At 44.0% G+C, this 22708-nt stretch overlaps 1 protein-coding gene across 2 annotated transcripts in view; it reads left to right on the forward strand.

Moving 5' to 3' along the window:
* Positions 1-22708, forward strand: part of RNLS (renalase, FAD dependent amine oxidase) — a 76804-nt gene that overhangs the window by 41427 nt on the left and 12669 nt on the right. For both annotated transcript variants that reach the window (XM_074924310.1, XM_074924311.1), the window contains exon 5: positions 16555-16728. In XM_074924310.1, coding sequence (XP_074780411.1) covers positions 16555-16728 — 174 coding nt within the window. The remainder of the gene's footprint in view (positions 1-16554; positions 16729-22708) is intronic.

Here is a 22708-nt window from a genome sequence, read left to right on the forward strand (position 1 = left end):
ATCCCTTTCTAGCTGCTGTATCAGATTCTTCTGTTTGCAGTGCTGGAATACATCGGAAGTAATGTTTTTCCCCTCTCCCCTGCCCTTTTAGTTACTGAAATATGCACATAAGAATTCAAATACACTTCTCAAAATAGTAAAAGGATAAAACTGTTTCAGCTTTTCAGTCTTTGCTTTATTATAACTTCTGGGAGGAAAGCCCCAAAAAGTCTATAACTAATTCAGCTGCAGGGAAAAAAAGAAAAACAAAATAGAAACCGGAAAGAAATATAGCCACAACCTATTTGATTTAAAAAAAAAAAAAAAAAAAAGCAAATCTTATGTGTTCTCTACCTATGGACAGTATCAGTATGGTGTGTGTAGCTCTCCGTGGCATTTTATATCCTGAGTCTTTTTCTTGTGAGGGGAATTGCATGTTTCACAGTTCTGGTGGTTGATACTAAAGCTAACATAAGTTGGTGTAAGATTAAAAGAAAATGGTTTATCTGGAGCATTTTTAGAGAAGATGAGAGTCCTGTAAATTCTGAAAGATGTGATAGATAAGAATTTCTTCCTGCAGTAATCATCTGTCCAGGCAGGTGGTTGTGAAGTCCTGGAATCTCCCATTCTCCAATAGACTCATCTTCCCCAGCAAGTGGATTTGCTTTATCTTTCAAGACTGCTTAGATATTTCTCAAATGAAAATAAATGGATTTGATTTTTTTTAACATTTTGTACACAACGTTGTGAATATTAAGCTTTAAATTCTATCCAAATTTAGATCTGTAGATGTTCATGACGTGATTGTAAAGATCATCAGCCCTGTGATGCTCCAGTGTTATGTAGCTTTATTTCAGGATATGGATTCCTGAAACTGTGTGTCCTGAATTCTGTTGAACTAATCAGTGCAGACAGCTTCTAAAAATAAACTTTCCCATTAGATATTATAATAAATTTGCTCTTCAGAAAAGTTTTATTTTTCTCTTGAAAGAATAAAATTTATGATTTTATTTCCTTCCACACAACCCCCTAAAATACTGATAAGGCAGGTAGGTGCGTTTACTGGGTGCTTTTGAAAAGTATCTGAGGTGAATTAAAGACTTCATAAAAATCCTCTGAGACAGCAAGCAGTTAGATGTGATTAGGCAAAAGACTGATAATCAGAAAGCGACTAGTGCTAGGTGGTATAGGCTGGTATGGGCATTGTGTTTACACATACCCATTTGTGGTGCATTTAGCAAGTATTTGTTTTGCCTGGTAATGAGGTAAGAAACAAATGTCTTTGCCTTGTGTCACTTCTACCTCATGGCTTCCTCTCTTCCTTTGAAACCTATTGCATTTTTCTACTGCTTGTCTTATGGGTAAGTGTATTGACAAACCAAGCACAGTTTTCTCAGTCTTGTCTTAGTGGAATACGAGCCCATCCTCTGAAATAATTTGTATGCCTTTGAAAACATTGAGTTGAAAGCCTCATTGGGAGTTTAAATTACATTTAAATGTATTCAGTGTTTAAGCTCGTGATGAGAAGATTTCTCCCAACAGTAGAAAATCACAGACTTCCTCCAAATATAATTTAGTCCTTTTTTCTGCAAATATTTGTGAGTGATTTGTCATGAATTTTCTAGCACCTCAATACTGGCATGTCTCTGTGCCAGTGCGATTCCTCTGCTTCTCACTGGTAGCTTTCTGATCCCCATCCTTTTGCCTTTTAATTACTGGACACTTTCCTCAGCATATGGTGACATGAACAGTAGAATGTGACATTTCTTGGGTTTTCAGCTCACCAATCCAAGGGAGAGGACAAAACTTTGCCAAATGGGAAAAACCATCTTCTTGCAGCAACTCTACCTCTCATGAGTGGTTCCAGGACTACTCATACTAAGGCTGACTTCAGCATCCCTTTTCACTTCGGGATTTTTTCTACACTGCTTTTTGTTTTCTTCTTTGCTTTAAGACTGGTCCCAGATTTGCTATGGTGGGAGCAGAATAGATTAGGCACCTGATTCCTATCCCCTCCATAAAGGAATCATTCTTTGCAGATTTGAAAAAACACAGACTAAATGATACTGTTACTCATGTACATGTTTGACTGTACCATCATGGCTTACATCTCTTAGAGAAGTCAGGTGTCCAACTTACTTCAAGGTATTGCAAAATCAGTAAATACAGCGCGGTTCACATTTCTTCAGTGAGGTGACCACACAAGGTCAGTGTGGTTGTGCCTAGCCATGCATCAGGAGAGTAATTCTGGGAGCACACCATTCTTGCTACGTCCAACACTCTCTTTCCAAGTAATGTATGGGCATGCACTGAGATCCTCAATAGGCCTGGGTTTACTGCAGTAGAAGAGAGTGGAAATCTGCAGAGCTGTTAGATGACCCATCTGAGGATGATAAAATATATGAGCAAATTCAGGCCAAACTAATAAACTGAAGAGAAGCAGCTTGGAAACATTTAAGCTAAATTATGTGGCAGAAAGAAATTCATGGTCATTAATAATATGAAACAAGGGAAACTGTTTATGATGAACTGAGAAAACAAAGCTTACTAGTGAGAATTAATGTAGAATAGATGTCCAGAAATTCCCTACAGACATGTAAGGTCATTTAGTTCCCCAGTAACCATTTTTCTTAAATAGTTAAAGCAGCAGACAGATCCTCCAGTATTTAACACAATCTTTCCTTACCAGTAAAAAACATATGGAAACTATAGCTGTACTATCATAGGAGGAAGGGATGGCAGCAAACCACTTCTTGGCTGCATCTTCTGCTTCAATTCTACTACATCTACTGTTTAGATGCGCGCGGAAGCAAAAGCAAACAGATTTATTCTCTACTTCCCATGAAGAGGCGATGTCGGGCCTTCTCAGGAAGCAGGGCTCCAATACGCGTAGTAGTTGCCTCGGAGGACCAAGGGTGACCCCACCCCCTTCCTCCTTTCTCCCAGCTTTATACTGAGCAGACGTCATATGGTATGGAATATCCCTTTGGTCGGTTTGGGTCAGCTGTCCTGGCTGTGTCCCCTCCCAAGATCTTGCCCACCCCGTCCCACTGGGGAAAATATCAGAAAGAGCCTTGGTGCTGTGTAAGCACTGCTCAGCAGCAGCCACAACACCAGGGTGCTATCAACACCCTGCAGCTCCCAGCATAAACCACAGCACCGTGAGGGCTGCTATAGGGGAAAACCGATTCCAGTTCAGCCAGGCCCAATACAGGAGGGAATTTGACCGATTGATTCACACAACATTATGAGGAAGATCATTCTAATTACTTTTGTTTTGGCACTAGAAAACCCATGTTACATGACTTGCCCATGGCCACTTTGCCAGGTCAGTGTCAAAAGTGAGGAGGTAGACCAGAACTGGCCACTCAGCCTCCTGTTCAGATTTCATTAGGCAGAGCTCCTCCTATTTGTGTATTCCTAACCTGGAAAATGCATAGAAAAACAAGGTATTACTAAACTTGCAGTACAAAGTGACAGCCAGCAGAAGTGCTAATGGTGGGCTGGGATGTGCTCAGAGCTGACGCTGTGTCTCTCTTGTGACAGAAAGCTGGGTAAGCATTAGCAGAAGGGATGGGGAGGGAGAGACTTCTTTCTCTAGTGTTTTTCTCCTGATTGTGTGGTTGTGTAGTTGGCCTACTCAAGTAAGATGCAAGGTAATTGGAGCGTCTTCTGTATATATTCTTGCACTCTTTTCCAAAGTTTTGTGTAAGCATGGTGCTTCTGGCACTGCTGGCTCTCACTGTGATCCACCAGCTCCATTCAGATACTGTTTTAAGCGAATGCAGACACCAGTCCCTGTAAGGTGTTCTGCTTCTCTTCACAAAGGGCAATGGTTTCTTCTGTGTCACCTTTCATTTTGTGATCAGAAGCGTAAAAATGTAGAGTGAATGAAAAAAACAATCCTAACCATGCAGAGACCTGATCTGACCAACTTCAGTGAGAGCTTGAGATCCAATGAAAATAGAAACTCATCTCTCCCTAGGACTGTGAAAGAAAACTGAACGTTAAACATGAATTAAATAAATAGAGAACAGAAGCAGGGGATATTGTGATGCTGCTAGATATATCCTTGGTGTGCCCGCAACTTCAATATTGCGTGCAGTTTTGTTTTCATCATTCAGAAAGCTTCAGAGATGCCCACAGGGATGGATGGCGAGAGGCATGAAGTGGCTTCTTGGCAAGGGATGACTAAATAGCCTGGGATTCTTCAGCCTGGAAGAGACAGCTGCATTGTATTAGCAGTCTCTGGAAGTATAAGCCTCTATTCCAGCATGAGAACTAGAAAGCCCAATAATGCTGTTTGGACTGATTCAGAAAATGGAAAGAGGAGAGGTCTGAATAGAGGTAATAATACTGAAACTTACTAACAGATCTGGCCTGAAAGGGAGGAAAAAATCCCCCCAAGGAAGTTCTTGTATAAGTTGAATACAATTCTTGCGTCTTTTTGATGTGCACAGCTCTACCCTATATTTTTTCCTTTTGCATCCTCCTGGTAATGAACTAGACATGCATGTCTACTTTAAAAAGGAAAATATGTTAATATATTTTTGTCTTAAGCGGAAATTTGCAGTGGCCAGCTGAATCCTTCCTCTGTAATTAATGCCTGAAAGCATTTTCTTTAGTACTTACTTAAATTGAAAGCTTTGTTGTCCATTATTGTAAAGCTGCTCTTTGATTCTGTGAGTGTGCGTTACTACTGCCTGGTATTGCATTGCAGGTATTGACTTTAGTAATGAGGAAGCATTACGGGGAGTCAGTCTGTGCTGAGACCTTGTGGATGAGCCTCCAGTGGCCATACTTCAGCTTTTCATGCCATTAGGGTCTTCCACCATAGTCAGCAGGGAACTGCAGCCCAGAAGCCAGAAACATCAGGCAGATCTAATTCAATTTATTTATGTGTTTGTTCTGTCTGAGTCAAAACACAGAGCAGTAAGCCAACATCTTTCTTTGTTGCCTTGAGAAGCTTTTAATGTTATTTCGGCAACCGGTGTCATACTTAAAGAAAATAAATCCTTTCAACTTTATTATTCAGCTCAATGCTGTGTACATAGGTGCATAAGTTATTTGCTAAGTGTTTTACGATGAAGATTATGTAGGTAATGAGCTTTTACATGTTGGCACCAGAGAGTAACAGAACTGTGTGTAGTACTTTGTAACTTGATGTAGGAAGGGAGCTCTTCTAAGTCCTCTGTAATGACATGGCACAGCAGGAAGATGAATCTGGATTAATTTGCAAATTAATCCAGATGAAATGTGACAGTGAGCTTTGTTTATTTTTTAGCTAAACTTTTCCAAGTCTCTTAGCTCAAAGACGAGATCTTAAATCTATACAGATGTCTCTGAATAAAATCAGATTTTCTCAAAGATGTCTTCAGCTTCTGTCAACTTCAATGCCAGTCACAGAAACTAGCGGGCTTTGTGAGAATAACAGATAATAAATGTTGCTCTGCCTATAGAATGGAAGCTGTATTTGCAGTCATGCTAATGAGAGTTATATGATGGCATGTCATATATATATATATATATATATATATATATATTCTTTGTCATTACCTACAAATGATTACAAAGTAGAAACTGGAGTGTATACGTATATTAAATTTTTTATTGACTAATTTCCTGGGGTTCTTTGTAAGTGACTCTAATTTCCAAGCATGTCCAAAATCTTCTGGAAAATCCTGGGTATCTACATTCCTTGCTGGAAGAAATTTCCCAGCTAAAATACAGGCATTTTGAACCATTACAAGACTGGCGCTCTTTCCCCAGATGATGTAACAGTAGGAAGAGTTTGGATTGTGAAAAACCCATTATTGTCTTATCCATTAGTTTTACTTGCTTATAAGTGTCATATCCTGTTTTTTCCAGGGTGGAAGCTTAGCAGAGATTCATATTTTCAACTAAGATGTCATTAGTTTTGAATGAAAACCATAGATAGAGTAAACCACAGTGAGTGGCATTTGTGTGGTGTGTTGTGTGGGAGCATCACGTATGCTGCAGGTTCATGAGACTTAAAATGCCGTTGTACACATCTGCAGGGACTACATTGCTTTGGATGGCATCACCGAGGAAATGAGTAGACTTTTGGTAAGAGTCAGCTTCTGCATTCAACCCAAGGAATGTCATCCAAACGATGAAACTGAAAAGTTATTTTCACCATTAATACAAATACAGAAATTGTGAATCTAATGTCAACATACGCATTAAATCCACCTGCAAATTGGACACCGAGCATACAGGCTGAAGGGAACAGCATGGTGCTCCTCAGCTGTGTATAATGAAGCATACAGGTTAAGAATAAGCTACGGAATTGGGAAAGGAGGATAGAGGTTTGTTAAATTTAAAAATTGAATTATATATTAAAAGTAACAAAAAAGATTATTGCTTCAGATCAGGGATTTTTTGGATGAAAAGTATGACCTGAGCATGTAAGTAGGAATAATGGATCAGTTTAAAGAGAGAGAAAGCAAAGATAGTTTTGCAGGATTCTCCTATCCCAGTCTCCTACAACAAAACCACAAGATCTATGCCAGTTTGGGCAGGAGGCAGCAGGCACTGGGCTTGGCCTTCAGGGTGGTGCCAGGGTGCAGGCCCCCAAATGCATCAGCTCTCAGAGCAGTACAGCCCTTTCTGTACTGCTGACTGAATGGTAGCACAGCACTTGCAGCACAGGCCAGTGCTTGGCAAAGGTCCCATGGAGCATCTCCCTTAGTTCCTCATCTCTCCTCTTTTCTCACCTGCCCTTCCTCCAAGAGACGGGCTGGTGGTACTCTGCCCTTGTGCCAGCTCTGTCATGGAAAACGGTGCGGTTTCACTTCTCTGTTGAGTCGAACGCAACATGTGATGCTGTAGTAATGTAAATGTTTCTTGTGAAAACTGATGGAAGTTTTAGTTTAATAGTGAGTGAATTGCTAATCATCTTGTCAAGAGCGGCTGGTATTCAAGCTTAATTTTCAAAATTATAAACCTCATAAAAAATTACTTGTGCTTTCTTTTTTTAACAGCATCTTTCTTTTCCATTTAATCATCTACACTTCTAAATATGCCTTTCCTTCATGTGCCACAAACTTTAGATAAAGAAGCCTTATGCCAAGTCAGCCAGGACTGTGGTGATTTGAAATAATTATTTAAATTGTTACGGACGTTGCATACAATCAGGAGTGAGCATTGCATTGGACCCAAGCTGAGCATAATAAGAAAACGAAAAGTATATCGCAACACATAACTGTGTTTAGTGAGTATTTTAATGCAGATATAGGCATAGTTGCATTTAACTGTTACACTGCCTTTTTAAAAAAAACCTCAAGCTGTTTGATAAGGAAGCTGAACTTAAAAATGAAGCCTTTCTCATAACCTCTGCTCCCTCCTACGCAAAGGCAGAAGCAGGAACAGCCTGCATCTTGAAATGGTCAGCGCGGTGGCAGAGGGCCAGTGTCATGGCGCGGTGTCAGTGCTGATGACTGTGCAGAGGGGGATTGCCTGAAAAGTCTGTCCTGTGTCACCGCTCGGCTAGAGAGCTCAGGGCAGCAGCTTCTTGCTCTGGAGAGCAGTAGGAAAGGTCTCTGCAAGCCATCCGAGGAAGAAGAGGTTGCCATCCAAGGAGGCTTTGTTGTGTGAAGGTTATGATAATGTGCCATCCTGAGTAATTCGTCTCCCAGACAGAAGCTATGGCAGCACTCTGTCAGCTGTGACAGTAAACTGTATCTCTGGGTACTTAGCCGAGCTGCCTATTCTGCTGGGTGAGCATCTTATTAAAATCTCTTAATTTGATACTTAGGCTAAAAATATCTTTGCCATTTAACCACAGAGTTTCCTTTTAGACTCTTAAAATAGTGATCAACAGCCACTTACAAATATTGTGTCACTGACAACATCTGATTGATGCATATAGATTTGCTGTCAGCATATCACTAAGATGCTGCAAATAAAATCTTAAGCAAAGCAGTCTAAGGAAATAACAAAACCTTTTGGGGGGTAGCATCAGTGGCAGGCTTGTTGAGGGCATAGCTGTGAGAGAAGCGTATAGTCACAGAAATAAAGTGTGGAAAAAATGAAGAAGGTGGAGAGAAACCTTCCTAGTCAAAGGACAAGTTGAGTACTAGGGGATTACAGGGGAGCTTGTGCACATGCTTATCCATCTGCTGGAAAATAAGCAACACTTACCAAGATCCTTCATAAATTTGTCACGTTTTCTTAAATCCCCATCTGACAAAATTTTCTAGAAGGTGGGAGAGAGAAGAGGAAAGGGGCAGGATGTTTTATTTCTTTTCGTGCCATCCCATGACAGGTGGGGACAGGGAGTTGGGCAGGACTGGTTTTGTTTCCAGAAGAGGAAGCTAAGATCCTGAAAACTGTGGGGATGGCTGGGCAGTGACAAAAGATAGCTGGTTTCTTCCTGGGACACAGGGACATCTCACTGTCCAACCTTGATGCTGAGCCTCTGAAGAGAGGGAAGGGATATTTGCAAATATATCAAATCAGGAGCTGGTACTGAGGCGCTGTGTAAGCCACGGTTGCTGGCAAAGCTTCAGCTGAAGTTTTTGCTTGCTGAAACTCAAGCAGGGAGGAATAGAGTATAACTGTAGAAACACCTTTTCGCTCCTGTAGTCCTTGTGGACAGATATGGGAGTTTCATCCCTTGATACAAATCACAGTATCCTTCAAAGTATTTCAGATTTTCCTGATTTCTTATAGCCCCAGCAGGACTGTTGTGCTTAGCAGAAACCACTAGGCCCATCACATATACCCTTGTCAGACTGCTTGTTAGGAATGGCTTACAAAAGTGCTGAAAGCAGGCCTAGAAGGAGCAGGAGTTACACTGAATTGGGACGATACTCTGGAAAAGTTACAAAGCTCAGGCCAGACTCTAATAGTATTCCCACCAAAGCTAAAGCTGTCAGGTTATTAAAAGAATAAGGAGTTTCCAATAAAAGAAGTTAAGACTAAAAAGAGCCCTCTTTTCCTAAAAGAAAAAGTTGCAAGTCCAGCATCCTTATATTTTGCTGCTTAATAGCAATATCACTCCTTAAAAGTACTGCTGTAGGTTTTTTTTCCTTTGTACTTCAGTTGCTGGTAATGTCTAGATGTCTCTAGATACCTTGGTCATACCGAGTAAGTGATTTTGAACTTACCAGGCAACAGCTGTGTGCATTAAAACACAAGCTCTAGCTGACTGTTGTCTTCTGTGGAGCTGCTAGTTGTCAGGATGCAGTATCCTCTCTGCCACCCAGCAAGACTGGACAGTGAAACAAAATGACAGTGTTTTCTCTCCTATCCCTGGAAGTCTTTCAAACCAGGATCTCCATTTGTTTACCCAAGTTTGCCCACACATCCTTACATGCATGCAAGAGCTGGATACAAGCATCCCAGCTGAGCTCTGAAATCATGCAGTGGCTTGATAAGCAGATAAGTATCTACAGGCGTTTAGAAATACTGAATTAGGAATAGCAAAACTTTCCAAAACAAGCATTATATTAAAAGCATCTCACATGGTAGCATCTGCTTTTCCCTGCAGTTCTGAATGTGGTTTCTCCCTGTTGCCAGCAGCTGTGACCCACAGTGGGTACATGGGACTGTGTGTGAAGTTATGGGTAACCTACCTGCTGCAGTTACCAGACTGACCTGAATCCTTTACTGACCCATCATGTCTCTTCCCCATTTCTGCTTGCTCAAAATTGCAGTTGTAAGTCCAGTCCTTGTCAGAGCCTCTGACAACTGCCACAAGCTGGTGGTGAGTGGTCCAGGTGCCACCTAGCTCCTGCAGTGCCTTTCTGCAGATAAAGGTGCATATTGCAATCCCCTGCCTTATTTGCTGACAAATGACTAAACACCCAGGAGTAAACCTTGATTGTCCTAGTCAGTTCTTGGCCGTCAGAGCAGCTAGGTTTATTTTTGCTTCCTTGGCCTCTGCAGTGGTAGGCTGGGCTCAGTCCTGGACTCCTGAATGGCATGGTGCCCGTGCTCCCAGCCCAACAGCTGAAGCCTTGGCTCTCCTCTTTCTTGCTGGCCTTAATGGGATCTCTGGGTCCTCTCCTTCCCACAGCATGAGTGAGGCACCGAGGTGACATTAAAGTACTGGAACAGCAGATAAAAGGCCCTTACTATATTTATTGAGTGATACAGATAAGTAATCCACTCTGCTGTCAGTGTCTAGAGAAAGAGCAAATAAAGTATACATGCCCCTTGCTTTGATGTGATGAAATCTCCAGAGGACATTTACTTCAGTGGCATTCTCAGTGCAGCTGTAGCTGAGTTTTTCAGTGGAAAATAAAAGATTTTCATGTCCTTATGCATTGCTTCAAAAATATCACTATGGCTGATTCTTGTACGCTGGACAATTCTGTGGTCTGAAAGTTGGTTTTTTTTCCAAAACGTTATTAAAATCATCTTACCCGTTTTTGTTGGAAGGGGAAAAATTAATAGTTATTTTGTGGTTTCATACACAACATTAAAACAACAGTCTGGTTTTCATTTAAACCAATAAAAGTATGGAAATTCAAAATGAAGGCTCTCTTCATGTCCTTAGATCAACTTGTTGGCCTTGCTAAAACGCATAGGGAAAAATCTCAGTCTTACAACTCATAGCATTGTTTTTGCATACAGTTCAGCTTTTTTGTTGCTGGATTTCAAACCTGACATCACTTTATTGCCTGTCTTCTCAAGCTATAAAAAACGCCTCCGTTTTGTAAATTTGCAGCAGTTTAGAATCCAGTGAACCACATACATTATTTTTAAAAAACCTAAGCAATAATTAAGCAAATTGGTTAGTAAATGTACATCGGTAATTGAATTAATCTTTCAAATTTTGAGATACAAACCTGACTGTTTGGGACAATGGGTATTAGTGATTTCTGGTTTGTGGTTTGGTCAGAAAGAGCCCCAGAGGCACCGGCACAAGCTGCAGCACAGGAAACCCCAGCAGGTCCCAAGGAAACAGCCTGTCCCCGTGCGAGCCCCGAGCGGTGGGGGATCCCATCCCTGGGGATGCCCCAACTCGACTGGACACGGCCCCCAGTGACTCGCTGCAGTAGTCTCAAGCCTGAGCCTGTCTGTGAGTCCAGTGCTCTGGCATGTGAGGTGGCTGGCATCGCAGTGCTGCCCCTCTGTTCCAGCCTGCAGGTTCCCTTCCAGCTCTGGTTTGCCCAAGGATAGGGCAGGACAGAGTCTGGAGAAACTCCTCAGTGTTTTGTGGGCTTCACTTCTTGGCAATGAGCAGCCTGCCACTGTCCCCAAAATGCCTGCAGGTGGCTGGGCGGTATAACCAGGTGTCCTTAGCCTGTTCATTTTTCCATCCTTCCAAGGCTCTGAAAAGTGACTTCCTGAAGCTGTTCTTTCCCTCCCCGCTGTGAACGAGCCACCCTAGCTGTTCACAGCCCTTTGATCTGTTAAGTCACAGCTCTGTCACTTCTGGCTGGTGCCCACACCCTGGAAGCTGCCTGCCCTCCTCCTCCCCTCTCCTGGGAGGAAGGTTGCTCAGCTGGGCTCGTTGCCTTCCTTCTTCTTTCCCCAGCATCCCCCCGGCCAAGCTCCATGTATATGTGTATACTTAAAGCTTGTAAAATTGTAACTTTTCTTTGATTACTGCCCTGCTGTTCAGCATCTGTCCCCAATGACCCCCAACACCTTCTGGAACTTTATAGCTCATGAAGACAGGTCCATAAAGCGATGTTAAGTCTTAAACTAGGTACTTCAGAGCCAGCTGGCTGCCTTGGCTTTGGCAACGCTTCACATTGTGAAGGTTGTACCTGCTGAAGCGCTCCATGTAATAAACCATTTGCCTAAGCAAATTTAAACCTGCCGGTCTATTCCCCTGCAGCAGCCCACGTGTGCTGCAGAGCAGAGGCAAGGTCTGGGCTTAGGCAGCTCAGTGTCTGCAGCCCCCAAGCTGGGCAGTTCACCTCTAGCTCAGATGCATTCCCACAGTGCAGAGGTTCTTGCATGCTGAGTTTTGCCAGGAGAATTTACTTTGCAAGCTGGAGGAGATCTTGTTATTTTTTTTTCCCAAAGGGGAAATGAGTTGCCAAAGTAACCTGGACAAAGAGTAGTGTTTTAGATGGGGAATTACAGTTTCATATTTATTTTCTTGTTTATAGGACTTTTATATTCTTCCGCAGCACAGAGCGAATGTGCAATACGTTGTGGTTATTTATCATAGCTGTAAGAAGGGGGCCTGGTGGTGACAGACATCTCAAGGACCCTTAACTGAAAGAGGTCAGAAGGGGTTTTTGGACAAGATTTGTCCCCTCTGCCATACAGCCTGTGTTTAGCAGCAGCTCTGTTCCCTGTCTGGGCTCTTGTGTTCTTCCAGGAGGAACTGGGACAAGCACTGCTGAAATCACTAACATCGCTGTTCCGACTTGGCAGTAAAGAGCCCCCAGGACAGTTCCCGGATGCTGGCACTATGTGCCTGTGCTGTTAAATTCACGGCTTGCGCGGTAATCTAGCACAGGCCAGGGAACATTTCCAGCGGGGCGGGATGTGCGAGGTCCTCTTGTGCTGGCATCCTTTCCTCCAGGGCAGTCCTCCAACCTGTCCCGTATCCATGCTTAATCCCCTCCCTTCCCCTCCTCATCACAGGCTTTGCCAAGCGGCAGTGCCACACCACAAAATCTCCTAGTGCTGGGGGTCGCAGAAGCTTGAGAGAAGCTGTGGAAGAGGAGAAGGATGGAGGAGGATAGAGGTGAGTCTCCTGCAGGAGACTCACAGAGCTGAGGGAGCCCTGCCAGTGCCTGAGTCAACAAAAACCTTTGAATGGCATGAAAAGCTGGGGTGAAAGCCAGCATCCCGCCACAGACCCGGGCGGCTGCCCTGTCAGGCTGCTCTGGAGGTTTGGCATGGAGCCTTGTGCACCCAGGAACCCTGAGCCCAGGGGAGCAGCCTGGCCTGGAGGAAGGCAAAGCAAGCCTGGGCAGGGTGCTTTGCACACTGTGGCTTTTGGAGCCAGCTGGCCAGGCAGCACACACAGACGGGGGGGTCTGCACCACATCTGGAGTCCTGGGGTGAGATAGAAGCCACCAGTTCTTCAGCTAGGACATGCTCAGGGTGAAGCAACAAGAAATGACCATGAAGAGCAGCTCTTGCAACCACCGCTTTCTGTACGGGGTTGTTCTTCCATAGAGAGCGTGCATGTGTGCTGCAGAAGCCCGTTCAAGGCAGTATTATACCAATGGCTTTCTCTGTGCTAAACCATTACTGGGTCTTGGTCACAGACCAGTCAGATAACAAATGGAAACCCTGCTGTGCCATAACTTACACAGAGGCAGCTTTGCCAAGGGAAGGTGACAGCAGAGGTTGAGGGGTCTTTGGCCCAATGCATAGAGCAGTTCCTGAGGTCTGTGGATAGGAGCGAATCCTCCTTGGAAAGATCTGGATGCAGGAGTGAGGTGAGAGGCATCTGGGCCACCTCATCACCTTTTCAGAGGGGGCGTTTGGCTGGAGAGGAAAAGGGAGCTTCTTCAAACCTGATCTTGCTCAGTCAGTTCTACCCTCCTGGGCAGGTCTGTCCTCTGGTTTCCTCTGTCAGGCAGCTCCACCACCGCCATCCCTAGTACTAGATACCATATTTCTCCTCCTTTCCTCTCCCCAGCTTCCATGGGTCAATCAGTGTTTCTTTCTGCCCCTGCCTCCTCCCCCATTTCTCTGTTCCTCCGCATATTTTGTGTTAAAATTGGTGAGGGTTTTTCTTGGGGGCATTTCAAGGTTTATTTCTGATGGCATTTGAGATGGAATCTGCTGTGCTGTTGATTAGATAAGGCTGGTGTGGGTATGGAGGTGGTGGTAGGGTGGAGGAGACCAGCCAGGAGCCTCAGCTGGAGAGCACTCTGTACGTGAGGTCACTGTTCCAGGGGAGGAGGCAGAAAGCAGCCTCTGAAATCAGTCTTCCCTGTGATGTGCAGAGGAATAGAGTGATGTCACAGAAAAAATACACAACTAGAGAAACACTGGGATGGAGCAGATGCTCATGGTGGGTTTTCAGGTGAGAGATTGTGACTGCAGACAACACGTCTTCCTGTAGAAGAGGTTACTGTGAAGAGTGGACTCGGTATCCTTGGGTAACCTTCTCTGGTCATTCACCAAGGCTTCTGAGGCATAGTAGGCTTCATGGCTTACTGAGCCTCTCAGAGGACACTGATAAGAGGCAGGAATTGTGTCCCTGCACATTTTCAGAGGCCACATGAAAATGTTGCCAGAATAGACCAGTCATGACAAGGAGTTTGGACTTGGCACCTGTAGACTTGCACAGCTGAAATGGTCACCCACAAGTAGATAAGAGCTAGGGTGACACCAGGATTGGCTCAGGAATGACACCCTCCCCTGCTCGTTGTCCTTTGCATTAGACTCCAAACACAGGCAGCCTTGATGCTCTTTGAGAAGGGAGTATGCCAGTAGCAGTGGTGGGAATGGACCTTGATGCAGACCAGTGGTATGTAGGCTTTATAGGTTTGGTGGCAGCTGTTGCAAGGACTTCTCATCATGACTCAGTGTGCTCTCAAACGTGCATCCTGCTGGAAAACACTCTGCCAGCGCTGCTGGACGCCTGCCCCTGCCCAGCGCTGTGTGACTCAGAAGTGCCTGCATCACAGCACTGTGCAAGGAGGTTTGATTTATCACCCTGGTTCCTAGAGTCTCGCCTTGGCACAGCAGGAAATAACGGTTCCCAGGGAGAGAGCCTATGCTGTTGGAGTGTGTGATGAAGCTGTCCAGGTTGCAAGTTCTGAGGAACAGCATTAGTCATGAGGGCAAGGTCAGTCACGCCAGCTTCAGCGCATTAACTGCAGTCTCGTTTAACAGAGGTGGCTGTGGTGTGGGTGAGGGACACAGAGTCACCCAGTCCCACCAGCTCCAGCTGCAGGCACCAGGGTGGGGGTCTCAAGCCTCACACTGCTCCCAGCAGGTCCAACACCACAGCTTCAGTGGGTTATTTGGGGCTGTGTCCTGGTGAGTCAGGGCAGTCCCTGGGAAGGGAGATCCCCTTCAGTGGGCCACGTTCGTGACCCTGCACAGACCTGCATCCAGTTTGTCCTTGTCTCCCTTGTACAGGGGGGCACAACAAACTGCACAGTGTGTATAGATGTGGCCTCACTTGAGGTTTAGACTAGATATTAGGAAGCATTTCTTTGCAGAAGGGGTTGTTGGGCGTTGGAATGGGCTGCCCATGGCAGGGGGGAGTCCCCATCCCTGGAGGGGTTGAAGAGTCGGGTTGACCCAGCGCTGAGGGATCTGGGGGAGTTGGGAACTGTCAATATTAGGTTAATGGTTGGACTAGATGATCTTCAAGGTCTTTTCCAACCTAGACAATTCTGTGATTCTGTTATTCTGAGGGGAATAATACCTTCCCAACCTACTGGATGCTCTCACACCAGGCTAATTGGTCTTCATTGCTGTGACTCCCGGCCAGCTTGGTGTGCACGAGTCTGAGGATGCCTCCCACCTGCAGAGACTTGCATGGAGAGCTGCCCCTTCCAGCCCGTACCAGCCTGCCCCTCACGTGGGGCTGGTCTATGCTGGGGCAGGACTGCTGCTGAAGTCCTTCTGGAGGTACCACTCAACACCTGGCCTCCTGCCTGTGGGACGTGCCATGGTGCTCCTTTCTTCATACAAGGTGTTCATGTTGGCTGACTTTTGCATAAAATGGAACACCTCAGTTGTTCTTTTGCCTCTCAGTATCAAATCTCCAAACAAGCCCAACAGTTTTACATACAAGCAGGAGCCAACTGTGATTTTTGTCTTTGCATGTCCTGCTCCAGCTCACAGAAGCGTTGGCCATCCATTCGGTAGTAGGAAGAGAGACATGGTACCTAACCTAACCTATCTAGTCAAACTGTTGTGTTTTCCTCTGTCATTAAATAAAACAGTATTTGAATGCAAGTGGGGCTAATGCTACTTTGTGCAGCTTTTTATGAAGATTATAAAATTGAGGCAAAAAGCAGATCTCACTGTAATTAGAAGATAGAAGAGTTAATCATAGGAATGGATTCCTGCTTGCTCTGAAATTTTCTAAACTGCTTTAAAATACCTTCAGCTGAAGGAGCTGAACTTCACTGTGAACCCTTTGTGTGCTGAAGTAGAGTTTTCTTCATCCATTTGTATTGCAACACAGAAGTTGCAGGGCTGTTTTCCTCAGAGATTCAAGAGTCCCTGTGTTCTTTTTGTTGATATGGAAATCATTTGGGTTTTTGCAGAGTTGTACAATCATTTACTTGATGTGCTAGAGGCAACCCAAACCTCTTATTCCCATTTATTCACCCTTTGAGAAAAGATGTGGAAAAAAGTCACCAGTCATCAAAGTTTCAAATCAGAGGCAACTAGCAGAGAACTGGGAGATAAACCACCGACAGATGGGGGAGGGTTGTGTGTGAAGGACATACTCTACATAATGCGCCATTAAAACTTCATGAAGAGGTGTCCCAGAAAAAAATATTACAAAGCACTAGGCTTAATATTAAATTTTTAGTTTTAGCAGTGTGGTCAGTTTCAGGAAGGAATAAGCAGCTTAGCCACAGCATTCGCATATTTAATGTTCTGAGAGAAGAGAGATTGTCTGATTTTTCTTTTTCGTTTTTTTTTTTCCCCCAGTAATTAATGAAAGTCAAAGGCAGCAACTGGAATCTGCAAGCTACTCCTCCCGCTATGCTCTGGTACTTTTTTATGAAGCTGGTACACGGATTGATGTCCCCTGGGCTGCACAGTACATCACCGATAATCCCTGCATACGCTTCATCTCCATCGATAATAAGAAACGCAATATAGGTCAGTGCTCCCATTATTTCCCTTAAACACAGTGACAATAGAGGGTGTAGATCATGAAAAATGCTGTTTAATTGAGTGTTGCTATTCTGAACAGAGCAAGTATTTAACTCCAAGCCGCAGCGGATAGCATTTAATGTCACATTTGGCCTGTAATAAAATACACAATGAAAGCGGGAAGGTCTTCAGAAAATCACCACCCAGCACATGGTTTATGTTACTGCATTTATGAAACCAGTGTCAGGGGATTTGAAACATCAAAATGTTGCTATTCCAAGAAAGAGCTGGAGTTCCTTTGTTTAAACATTGATTCATACACATGCCAATTTATCTCCCATCATCCATTACTTTACAACTCCTGTTCTTTCCACTAAGCTTGCTTGGAAGTAGTAATGAGTTATATAATTGAGGCTGTTCAGTCTTACTCAGAGTTAGCCAGTGTGCTTTTATAATCATGGAAAATCCTTGAAATGGCTGCACATAGTACAGCTGCTCGGTAAAGCTTAGAGAACATCCCACAAGGCAGACACTTCTCATCTGTTTCTGGAAGATGGCAGTTGAGTAAGTATATGTTTTAATTAATTATTAAATGTATTTCATATACCGAGAGTGTATTTGCATGGAATAGCTCAAGAAAAACCGCTAGCATTTGAGTTTAATCAGGTTCATTATGAGCTAAATATCCTTCCGGATTCTGTTACTTGCTCACATGTGACGATGACCAGGTTTAACTGCATCCATGAAGTGGGGGGAAAAACCTACAGACCACTGTAGTGATCTACTGTCACAGAGTAAGGAAGGATTTTCATAATCAGCTCCTGCCTAACATGTAATTATTAAGTATTACCAAAATCACTGTGCCAAAGTATGTTCAGATTTAGACCTGGGAGACTTCTGGTTCCAGTCGCCCTTGTTCAGTCAGGATTCATTGTTTCCCGTGGGCAGTCTGCAGACATCAGTGATGTTAGGGCCTTGCCCGTCACCCTTATATCTACATGTCATCACCATGCTAGAAAACAACCATAAGGTTGGTCGTGCCTTCCCTCTCTTGCACAATAAACATGCAGTTTCATGTAATAAGCTATCGTGCAGGAGTGTGACAGTGTAACAGTGGCACTGGTGGCCTGGACCTCTGAAGATCTCTGCTCCAGCTGCTGCTCACAGCAGGCAGTGCTAACCCAAGGTCAGGGCAGCCATACCTTTTCTAGCTGAGGTTTAAAAAAAAACCCAACAGGGTGGAGATCCCCTACATGGCTGGTGACCTGTCCCAGTGGTGCATCTCCACTGGGGGAAGAAGTGTTTCTTCATCTGCAGTCTGAACTTCACAAGGCTCAGCCTGTGGGTGTTGCCTCCTGTTCCATTTGTCTGCCTCTACCAACTGGCGTCATTCGGGTTGGAAGGGACCACTGGGGGCCTTTGGGTTCTGCTCCCACACAAGGTGTGAAGTTGCTAAGTTAGATCGTGTTGCTCAAGGCTCTGATGTGATGTGATTTGTCACCTTTGCACTGCTGGCTTATATTCAGTGGTTGATCCACCATAACCAGCAGGATCATTTCAGAAAGTTCTGTTGCTCAGCCAGACTGGTGCATGGCATTGTCCTGTGTCAGGCACAGGACCTTGCACTCCTCCTTGTGTGGTAATAGTACAGTTCAAGTCAGCTCTTCCAAATGCGCCCTTCTCTGCACCAAAGCCAGCTGAGTAGCAATGGCTCTTGAAGTGCCTTCAGAAACAGCAGTTTATGCTGGAAGCAGAGAAGTTGGAGTGATGAACCAACTCACCACTGTAGTGAGCCCAACTTTGTTATTTCTCATAAGAATTTAGCCTGTTGGTCTGAAAAAGAGGGAAAATAAAACAAAAGAATGGCTGAACTGGCCAAAACAAAGATGCATCCACCCTGATATGCTTCCTCCAGCAGGGACTAATAGTGAATATTTTTTTTAAAATTAGTGTAAGGAAAGCCAAATACAGAGTGATGTGTTTTTCCTCTGGCATTGTCTCCTTGTTACTGACAAAGTGCAGCTGGGGATTTTCTTGAATCTAAGATTTTATTACCACTGTTGTGTTTAATGATGAGTACTTGATAGTTAATAGCACCTACTGGTATTTTCCATCCCAGCTGCCTGATTCTAGCTGTGCAGAAGATGACACAGCCTAAGGGAGAAATTCACCCATCCTTTCCTCACCTGCTTGAATAGTTGGTGTTAAAGCACCAGCACTGAGAGCAACAAATATGGAATTATAATGGAATTATCTAATAGCTACATACAGTGTCCTTGCTGCATAGAAACATACAATTTGGGGCATTTTGTTAACAAATACATAGAAATTACCAGAACATCAATGCTGACACGTACCTTTCTCACTGAAATTTCCCTCGTGTTTTTGGGAGAGAATTGTATCTCTTCCTAGGGCTGGAACAAGCTGGGGGCCAGCGATTGAAGATGATTTCTGTCCATTAGGGCCCCCCTTGTGACCTATAAACAGTCAACCGGCCACCTGGACTGTGCTGTCTTTCCTGGTGAACTTGCATTTTGCAGATTTGCACTTTGTTCCAGGAAAAGTAGTACAAGGGAGAGGACAGTGTATGTTAGCTGGAGCAGTATTTCTGGCTGTGAGCACTCGAGCCAAGCACAGAAGGGTTGGAAAGCATGCCTGTGTCATGTTCAATAAAGCTGACTTACAGAAGTATAAAAATCAAAAGTGGTCACCAAGTGATTCACTTTTCTTCAAACACATGCACAGCTCTGCTGCTAATACATACTTTAACACAACGTGGGCAAGGGGGGCTGAATGTAACATTTATTTACACATATGGAGTACTGCAGCCAAAACGCTTGAATATAAAGTTCCTTTATGTGTTTTTTTTTTAGCACATATGCAAGTATTTTGCATTTATATCTTTCTTTCTGTGTTTCTGACTGACCTCCAGCACATATCGGTGGGAGGCACAGCAGCACCTTGCTGTCCCTTGTTCACTGTCTTTTTGGGGTGCCATTACTGATGTTATAACATCATGCTCCACTCACTCCTTGCTTTTCCCATTCTTCAACCTTGACTGGCTGTGGTTCATCTGAAGAAGATGATGGTGACAATGATAAAGTGAACATTCAGAGAGAGAAAGCAGAAATGCTCAGGCTGATTTACACTGTGTCTCCTGGGTGAAGCAGCTGAGATCTTTCGGGACAGTCGTCATTCCCAAAAAGCCATCACCTTCTCCAGTTGGTGCCTGATTGATCCCACTTCCACCGATCATCCTCTGTGCCATATACACCATCCCCGTATATTCAGTTGTGTGTTGTTGCTCAAATGCCTTTATGCATCCCTCCCTCCATTGCATTAGTCTTAAGAGGGAAATTTGCTTTGCTGCTCATCAGACGTGGCTGTAACACTTAGCAGGAGTACGTCCTCAACAGATAGAGGAGCATGGCTGCAGTTCTCTAGGTGTAGGTAAAAGTGACTAATGGATCAGGCACAAAGAGAAATTTGATTTTTGGGGGGTTTCTACACCTGCTTTCATGTAGCCACAATTAATGGAGATTTATCTAACCTTCGTTACCATCTCAAATAGTAATGTTTTAGTAAACAGCATTGAACTGTAGAGGAGGAAATAACTCTTAAGTTTCTGCTAAGGGACTCTTCGTTAAACATGTCATTACGCAAAAAATAACTGCATCTATATAACGTCTACCTAAAATGAATAGTCTAGCCCTCGAAGGTCAAAAGGCAAAGTCTATCCCTTGCTGTGAAAGTCCAAACTATCCTTTTCATTTGTGTGAGACATGGTAATCCCTGAGTTGACTCATGTAGTAAAGCAGAGATGTGAAACTCTTTCTTATACGTTTAACATTTTATCAGTGAAATACCTGAAACAGCCTTGTTGTTATAGTTACACAATAGGATAGGTTTGTTAACTGCAGTCTATAATTCTCAAAAACTCTGAGCCTTTGCTTGCTCTCAGAGCCACGTGCTTTCCTGAGGACCATTGTGCGTCACTGTTTCGTGATGAGCTGCAACACTGAATCACTGCTTGTTGCACAGAACTTGCAAACTCATAAAGCCTCTTCTTGTGAGGAGGTACAACAGCATCCCCTCTCTTTCTGTTTTGTCCTCAATTCCTTTGTGCAGACTGCTCAAGGGTTGCTGGTTCATCAAACATTTATAGCATAATGCTATTCTTCAAATTGTAAAAAAGCTCTCTTCAGCATGTCCACTGGACTTCTGTAATGGAGAACAGGCCAGGTGACCATGCCATCTTTCTGGCAGTCCTGGTGGGTGAGACAGAACAGCATGAGTTCTCAAGAGTTTTGTCTTTGTTTACACTGCTGGAAGGAATAAAGTCTTCTGCGATGGACTACCCCTCGCTGCGATGGGGAGGAGGTAGCGAGCCTGACCCATGGCTGAGCCTGCTGGGAAAAGCACCAGCACCCAGGGAGTTCATGGCAGTAATTCTCCGCAGCACAACATTAGTTGGCTTCATTGTGACACAACCTAGTTCCTTACTGGTAACTACAGGTGACATCTGTTTACTCCCTGATTTATGCAGAAGAATCAATAATAAAGCTGTTTCTCTGACACTGCTGTTACCAATGTAATCTGGAGCGTGATGAGCCTCCGAGAAGGATCAGCTGAGGATCTCAGCTGCTGTTCATAAAATTGTGTCTCCATCCGCAGAGGTAATGTGCTTGAACATTACATAAGGAAGAGCCTACAAGAAGTGTATGTTCAATTCCCTGTGCGGTATGTATGAATATTAAATATCTGTGTGATTGGCTGCCTTAAACACCCCATCAATATTTATAACTGGTCGGGAGGACAGTGGGAATTCTTCAGTATAAATTATTTCAAGTCTCATTTCTGTAATACTGCAGTCTTCGCATCTCTTTGCATTCTGGAGGACTAAAGATAGATGACACAAAAAAATGGAAGCGTTTCTGTCTTTCGCCTCAGGATTGCAAGTTTATATAATTTAAAGGGAAGATTCGTTTTGCAGGTTTTCAGGATCAGTGTAATTCTTGAGTATCCATTTTAATTTTAAGATACAGATTCCTTTGTCTTCTCAGTACCGAAATAAGAATTTCTAGGAAGGTGGAAGAGTTAAAGAGTTATTTATATTTTCGCCTCATTACCTGTCTAATTGCTTTGTAATCCCCTGCCTGCTCTGCCCGCCTTTTAGAAAACTAATCAGAAACTGTATATAAGGCTAATGAAATGCTAAATTTCTGAATATAAAAAAGTTATTACTGTTCTTTACATAGACTCTTCCAAAATGTACCTTGTGGGTGGAGCAGTTTTTATTCCAGGGAGAATATGGGACCTTACAAACCATGGGAACTTCTGAGGATAACTTGGGAAGCTCACTAACCCTTTTACTAACTAGCAGTGTGGCATTTTGAAAGCAAACCTCCATCTCTCTTATTTGCTAGGTGTGGTAAAGCTAATCACTGTTTAATTTTTCATTTTAGATACAGTTCTATGAAGCCTGCACGTTGATTTCTCTGTCAGCAGCCTGCTGATCCCTCCCAGGGAGCAGGGATACAGTTCCAAGCCTGTCTGGATGCATCCAGCTTCTCTGCTACCCTCTGTGCTGACCCAGCAGCATTTTCTTTACAGCCTAGCTTTGAGGGTTTGTTTGGTGTGGCAGTGATGAAGCCCTTTCCCTTCCCCTCATGCTACCCAGGACCAGAATGGGTTTTGAATAGCAAAACACATCTCCCCTGTAAGACTCAAAAATCCTGAGGGGGAGGAAGGAAGCATGTCTCGGTTTTCATTGACATCTGTACTGACTCCAGGTTTTGGGCAGGAACATCAGAAAAATACTAGACACTGTTACAGAATCACAGAACCATCTAGATTGAAAAGCCCTTGAAGCTCCTCCAGTCCAACCATGAACCTCACACTGACCGTTCCCAACTCCCCCAGATCCCTCAGCGCTGGGTCAGCCCGACTCTTCAACCCCTCCAGGGATGGGGACTCCCCCCCTGCC

The sequence above is a fragment of the Athene noctua genome, chromosome 21 (genome assembly GCF_965140245.1).
Source record: "Athene noctua chromosome 21, bAthNoc1.hap1.1, whole genome shotgun sequence".
NCBI lineage: Eukaryota > Metazoa > Chordata > Aves > Strigiformes > Strigidae > Athene > Athene noctua.